This window comes from Camponotus floridanus, unplaced genomic scaffold, assembly GCF_003227725.1.
Source record: "Camponotus floridanus strain SB8 unplaced genomic scaffold, Cflo_v7.5 scaffold81, whole genome shotgun sequence".
NCBI classification, from domain to species: Eukaryota; Metazoa; Arthropoda; class Insecta; order Hymenoptera; family Formicidae; genus Camponotus; species Camponotus floridanus.
In genome coordinates, this window is record NW_020229851.1 from 96,116 (window position 1) to 103,236 (window position 7,121).

Consider the following 7,121-nt stretch of genomic DNA (forward strand, 5'->3'; position numbering starts at 1 on the left):
TGATTCCGGTCACACATATCGATTCTTAATTGCATTTGATTCTTTTTAATTGCTTAATTAAATGAACGCATCACGCAAAATACGTGTTTCGAAATTATATTTTAATTATATTCCAATCGTATAATCGAGTATTTCGAATAATGGAAAGAGCAATGGTCAAATCAATTATTTATTAATAATAAAATTGTAACTTACGAATGTATTCCATTTATTCCATACGTTAACATCGCGGCAACAATGAATAAACTTTTAAAATAAATAATCAGTATATCGAAACAGTTTTACCGATTTAATTACTGATATAAAAACTGATCAATTGACCAATTAGTGAAACTGTTTCAATATACTTGAAGGATCGATTCTCGACGAACGATTCGAGTGTTCCCGCGAGAAATCAAAATTGAGTTTGGACGCGTGACGCGCGTAAACATAATATAATAATTCGTCATATAATAATTTTTTTAAGAAAATAATCAGTATATTGAAACAGTTTCACCAACTAGTCAATTGATCGATTTTTATATCAGTAATTAAATCGGTAAAACTGTTTCGATATACTGATTATTTATTTTAAAAGTTTCATTGTTGCCGCGATGTTAACGTACGGAATACATTCGTAAGTTACAATTTTATTATTAATAAATAGTTGATTTGACTATTGCTCTTTCCATTATTCGAAATACTCGATTATACGATTGGCCACTGCCTTATTGCTCGACTGTGATTGGTCGATTCATTTAAGTCTTAAGTTTACTGTCTAAGTTTTTATATGCTCCAGGCTTTAGTTGTTAGTGACGATTTTATTCTATGTCTGATCATGATATATTGGTAGAAAGATATAGTGCAGCTTTTATTTTTATACATTGAATTGTAATTTTAGAAAGCTGAGACGGACAATAAATAGTAGTAGTTTCAAGAAAATGACAACAATCGCAAGAATTTCACAAGCAAATATCGTGCAAGCTACAAGGAAACATACAGCTACTGTGTTTTTTTTCCACGGTTCCGGTAAAGTAACATAGTAATCTATCTGATTATAATATAAAATGAGCAGATGAATTAAAGTAAAATTTCTTAAATTAAAGTGAATAAATTCTATATTACTTGAATTGATTCTATATTACTAAATTTGTGTTAATTTATGTTTTATATTTATTGAAAGGTGGCACAGCAGAAGATGTCAAAGAATGGATTGACATTCTTAACAGAGAAAAACTACAGTTTCCACATATAAAATTAATTTATCCCAGCGCACCAAGTCAACCTTATACACCAAATGACGGAATGGTATAATTATGATTAATCTTGGAATATATATAATGGCATATTTATAATATGGTTTTTAATTAATATCAATTATAATATGGTTTTTAATTAATATTGATATAAACCACATATTTAAAACTTTTTAAAGATTCAGAATTAGCGGTGCTCTAATTAAGATTCTAACTAAGATTCTAAGATTAAACTTATTCTTTATCTTCTTTTTATAGCTTTTTGTAAAGTTTTATTAAAATTTTATTGTAGATGCAAAATGTATGGTTTGATCGTATAGCAATATCTAATCAAGTGCCAGAACATATAGAGTCAATTGATTCTATGTGTCAAAATATATCAGAGTTGATCGATAAAGAAGTAGCTAATGGAATTCCATTTAACAGAATAATTTTGGGTGGCTTTTCAATGGGTGGTTGTCTTGCATTGCATTTAACATACAGATACAAAACATCCATAGCTGGTTGCTTCGCTATGTCTTCTTTTCTGAACAATGGATCTATAATCTATGAGGTATATTTATACAATGAAATTATAAATATTTGGCATAAATATACTATTATAAAGAAAATTCATATTATAATATGATATATAATATTTGATTATCAAAAAATAATTATGAAGTACATTTATATAATAAAATTGTAAATATTTCACATAAACTGAAATATATTGTTATAAAGAAAATTCATATTATAATATGATATATAATATTTGATTATCAAAAACTAATTGAGGAGATCTTATAAAATTAAAATTTTCAAAATGTAATACGTTATACACTATAATTAAATCCTAAAAATATCTATTTTACACAAAACTTAATATTATTTTATGTATTTATTTTATATATATATATATATATATATATATATATATATACACATTTTAGCACTTAAAAGCAAGGCCAGAACATAATAAGGTTCCACTTGTTCAATATCATGGTACAGTAGATACTTTAGTTCCTATTAAATGGGGTGAAGAGACTGCTAACAATTTGAAGGAGCTTGGCGTAAATGTAAAATTTACACCGCTACAAAATATTGATCATGAATTGAGTCGTGGAGAGATTCAAAGTTGGAAAGATTGGCTCCTTAATATCTTACCAGATAAATAATGTATGTTAATTTTAAAAATATTAATATTATTATTGCCAAAAGTGTAAAATAGCATGTTGAATATAATTGTTTGTTTTTAAGAATGTGTATCTATAATTTTATCAATCATAAAACAGGGTTGAATATGGTGCAGTTACTTTATAAAACTAACTCGTAACTATATGTTGTTTTGTTTTTTAAAAACTCGTTACCATATTTATTACTAATTTCCAAAAATAACGAGTCATTGCAATTTTCTTTTCTTTTTCAATATTCCTTTTTTTAATATGCTAAAAGCTAAATTATACATACATATATACATAAAATTTATATTTTAAATTTATATTTTAAACGTTTTTTTTTAATTAAAATATAAAATTGATATACAATTTTTCTATTAATGTCCATTTTTGTTATTAATATCAATATCATTAACAATATTGGTACAAAATATATAATAATTTGGATATTTTTACTTTTTATATATCAAATAAAGTATATCTAAAACAATATCAAAATAAGTATTAAAATAAATCTACATTTAAACATACGAGAAGAGACAATAATAAATATTATTGTTTTGTTTAATAATATGGTATAATTATAAAATTTATTTATAATGGATAATAGTTTTGATGTATTTTTTAAATGAATTTATTAAATATTGTGTAATATGTGTAAATCATGCTGTGTAAGTTCAAAAGCAATTGTTGAATTCATTCAAAAAATGTACCAAGTTACGTTTTCTATTTCAAATAGATGTATTAACACTGTTATCGAGAAAAAATAATTATAGTTATAACATGATTATAAATAACACATTACTTTTCAATTAATATAATTTATATCATAAATTATATATTATTAATTATTAAAAGAAACTATAAATTTGCAAAAGCATGTCTGACTTTATGATGAGACATTATTATATTATTATTAAACAGTATAATACATCAAATAAAATACATCATGAATAATATCAAGTATTGATAAATTGAGCTCGACCTTCAAAATATTAAAATCGTTTTGTGTCTTATTATTTCATTATTAGGGAATGAGAATTTAATTTTTTTGTAATCATAATACATTAAAAAAGAGCTTAAAATTTACAAATATGAAAAATACTGTAATGAATTAAAAACTAACAGTATTTATATTACATCAGATTTTTATAGATTTTGATTAATTTGATATATTTAAGAAATTATTTGACGACAAAAAAGCCGACAAAAAATTTGTCATTCAGCACAATTATATGTAAAACTATGTGTGAAAAAGTTTTCTATTGACTCTATAAATATTTCCGTTATTTGAGAAAACCGAGAATTTGAATAAAATCAATGCTACCCGCTTGACCTGCTTTTATATGAAAGCGTGCTCGTATTATTGGTTACCTATAATTATCACGCTTTTTCTACAATTAATCTTAATTTTTTTACATTAAATCAATTTGATCAATTTTAGCATTTTAGCAATTTGATCAATTTTAGCATTATTATTTTTCAGAATGTCAATTGATACAATTGTTAAATTCACATGGAATATGCTCACAATTCATTTCATATAAACAGATGTTACTTGAATCAATTCTTGGATTTTTTCTTGAATTTTGAAATGCCCGAGATGCTTTTAAATGTTGAACATTAATCGTTAAGCTTCGTAATACATGTGTATGTGTTTGGTGTCGACATTCAGCAAGCAAAATGTAAGCGACATACGGGTATTTTAGTAATAGATTTTATCAATATATTGAAGTAGATCAGCATTAATTGCAATTTGTTAGACAACATTTTTATTAAAAATATATAACATTATGGCAGATTGGCGACAGAGATCAAGCAGATCTGCTATGTTGTGATATTATAGTTTGAAAATTCTTAAAATCTTGGTCCTTGGGTCGCTTGGCCCTCGATATCATGGAAAAAAAGTAGGTCTGCATAACGACGCAGGGTAGTTGCAGTCACCCTGACCTTTTCATTTCCTTTCTTTGCGCTGTTACTATATCTTAGAATTTGGCACTCGCAGTGTCGCTTTTTTTGTTTTTGAACTAAAAATCTTGTGCGTTACAATCCTTATAAAACGATATTTATAAGCAAAAATTTAAATTTAATGCCTCTTTGAATAGAGATAGAAGAACTTACTTTAAATTTTAATAAAATTTAATTTCTTATATAAGAAAAGAGAAAAAAGGTAGACAAAAATAAATTTCTGAGTATATTTTTCATTATTTTCTTGAACAGATTATTATGTATTTAGACAAGAAAATTGTGTGTTTATATGAAGTAAAATATATTCTTATAATAGTCGCGCATGTCATAAACTATATCGAGAACATAATATATTGAGTTCAGTCAATTGTATATATGTTAACTTTTACAATATTTGCATAAATTAAAAAAAAATCATTGTTATTTGATATGACAAAAAATAATTCGCGTCAAAATTTTTAAATTGCAGTATTTCCCCGCATCGGAGATTAAGATCGCGATCCTCCCTCCTCCAGCTTTCCTTGCCATCCCTTTTAGCGTGTATATGCACGCATGCGACGAAAGTGAAGAAGGGGCAAATCGCGCCGACGAGTCCATCGGCAACGAGTGCGCAGTGAAACGAAGAGGGTTGAACTGCGACGGAATTGCTGCGCCTTTCGGATAACTCCGGATGGGGTGGGTGGTGGATAGCCCCACTGGCCGCCTGGCGTTCTCGTTCTCGCTACCGATGTCACGTCATGACACGGACGTTTATTTTTCGTCGCAGTATCGACTTTTATGAGAAAGATATAAAGCACACGTTATCAGTTATTAGTTGCAATACAAAATACCTCGATGTGGAATCGATGTTTAACAACGAGGAACTTGCGAGGAGGGTGAACATGAAAGGGAACGGATTAGTGCGTGTCGAGCTAAAAATATTCCTATAGGGGGAAATCTTTAAAAAGAACGAGACAATATAGACACATACACATAGAAAATATATATACATATTAATATATATATACAGGGTGGAAAACTTGTATTGTAAAAACGTGGAACTGATATATACACAATGATGGTGATATTTGCGACGAGCAATTTCTACGGAGTGAACATAATAAAATTGTAAGAAGGAAAAGGAAGGGCAGAGTGGACGCTCATCGATGTGCAAATAAGGTGATTAAAGTAGATGTAGTCTGGACGTGTTGAGAATAAATGTGGGTCATCACGAATAGTTTTCTCGATGAATAAAATGAAATCAGAGTTTCTATTCAAAACATGAATAGAAATTGAATCACTAATAAAGATATAATTGAATGCTGAAGATGGATTTGCGTCATTAGAAATGTGTTTTTCATCGATGAATAATACAGAAAATAACCTTGGACAATATAGAAAACTTAATTACAATTAAAGAAATGCGTAATCGAAAAATAATTTAATTGCATACATAATAGAATGAGAAAGATACATAATAATTAATAATTTATTAATAATAATTAAATTTATATAATATATATGTATCATTAATATTAACGATTACATTATTATACGAAATAATATATGTTACATAAATAGCACAAGATAACAGGTGATATATCAATATAATAAAAGTTAAATGAGATTATGTAATGATTTCATCGAGGAAACAATATCTTTTTTATTATTTTCTCAGTGTGTCCGGAGACGCGCCGGTGAACGCTCGATGGTAAATAATATGGCGCGTGTTGGGCCGCAGTTGGTGACGTCAAGGATTGAAAGGTATGTCGATGGTTCGATGTAAAGAGGCTGGGCAACGAAAGTGGATACAACGAAATTTCCCAAAGGACATAAAATAAATTTCCCGAAGGGAAAAAATCAATATTCGTGTTACAGAAGTAATAAAAAAAACGTGAGGAACGTTCTCCATATTACTGAAGCAGAGTCGCATAATAAAGCTTTTTTAATCATTTTTTTGAATGGTTACATAATCTGTTTTTAAAGAAATCTTTTTCGAAGTGAAAGGAATTTGAAGAGATTCATCGCTCATTATTTTTCAAAATTGAAGTAAGTCTCTTCTATCTTTTTAAATTTTCAAAATTTCTTCTCTATACACGAACATGTTATATAAACATTTTCTACATACTTAAACTTTTGTAATATTTTAAGAAACTAATTAACTAATTAACAAGCCATTTTTTGAAGATAGAAAGAAACATAATGTAATTTCTCAAGTATTTTCCTTAAGAAAATTTTAATGTATTTTTCTTTTCAATTTCCAGACGAGTCTTCAAATTTCCTCTCGTATAATGCGAAACATTTTTCTTAAGAGATAAGAAAATCGAGTTGATTGTATCGATTTTTCATTTGAAAGACTGAATTATCTCGGAAAATAGGGCGAACACATCTAAGAAACGCTGTGAAGAGGTAAATCAAGATAAATCTCAAAGAGAGTGGTGCAGCGATCCAAAGGGTTGCGATGTATCGTGTGCAGGGTTGATGAGAGGGATAAGAAAGCCAAGAGCGAGGTCGCGACAAGTGGCGTTCCTCCCGATTGAGAAATAGAGATATCGTTGGAGAAGTAACGGAGCAGGCTGATACACACAAAGTGGGGACATTGTGGAAATGGGTCAAGAGTGTTTTTGAAGAATGGCGATGGCAGTGTTCTTGGTTTCCACTTAATGTGCCCCGCATCGAATAGACTGCACGAGAAATCGGTGCGAGTACGCTATATCGAGTGTTATCGCGGATAGATTAGATTTGTGCATGAAAAAGAGACAGTCCTCTCTGAGAAATTGAG

The 7,121-nt window shown here is 28.4% G+C and overlaps 1 protein-coding gene across 3 annotated transcripts; it reads left to right on the top strand.

Annotated features, from left to right (window-relative positions):
• Positions 1-783: 783 nt before the first annotated feature.
• Positions 784-6,150, top strand: LOC105253874 (lysophospholipase-like protein 1). Of its 3 annotated transcripts, XR_003123627.1 has the most exons (8): positions 784-1,008; positions 1,163-1,287; positions 1,528-1,788; positions 2,168-2,393; positions 3,879-4,077; positions 4,193-4,299; positions 4,830-5,518; positions 6,018-6,150. XR_003123627.1 is itself a non-coding variant. In XM_025414492.1 (5 exons), the coding sequence occupies exons 1-4, from the start codon at positions 921-923 to the stop codon at positions 2,390-2,392; spliced, it is 699 nt and encodes a 232-aa protein (XP_025270277.1). In that variant the 5' UTR covers positions 784-920; the 3' UTR covers position 2,393; positions 6,018-6,150. The 3 variants fall into 3 exon arrangements, 1 of the variants encoding a protein (XP_025270277.1); XR_003123626.1 differs by lacking the exons at positions 3,879-4,077; positions 4,193-4,299; XM_025414492.1 differs by lacking the exons at positions 3,879-4,077; positions 4,193-4,299; positions 4,830-5,518.
• The last annotated feature ends 971 nt before the right edge of the window (positions 6,151-7,121 follow it).

What these genes read in the sequence shown, in the direction of transcription:
- LOC105253874 (XM_025414492.1), top strand. Translation starts at nt 921, where the DNA reads ATGACAACAATCGCAAGAATTTCACAAGCAAATATCGTGCAAGCTACA. An exon ending in GTTTTTTTTCCACGGTTCCG is followed by an intron (nt 1,009 to 1,162) that starts GTAAAGTAACAT and finishes ATTTATTGAAAG; the next exon opens with GTGGCACAGCAGAAGATGTC. An exon ending in ATACACCAAATGACGGAATG is followed by an intron (nt 1,288 to 1,527) that starts GTATAATTATGA and finishes ATTTTATTGTAG; the next exon opens with ATGCAAAATGTATGGTTTGA.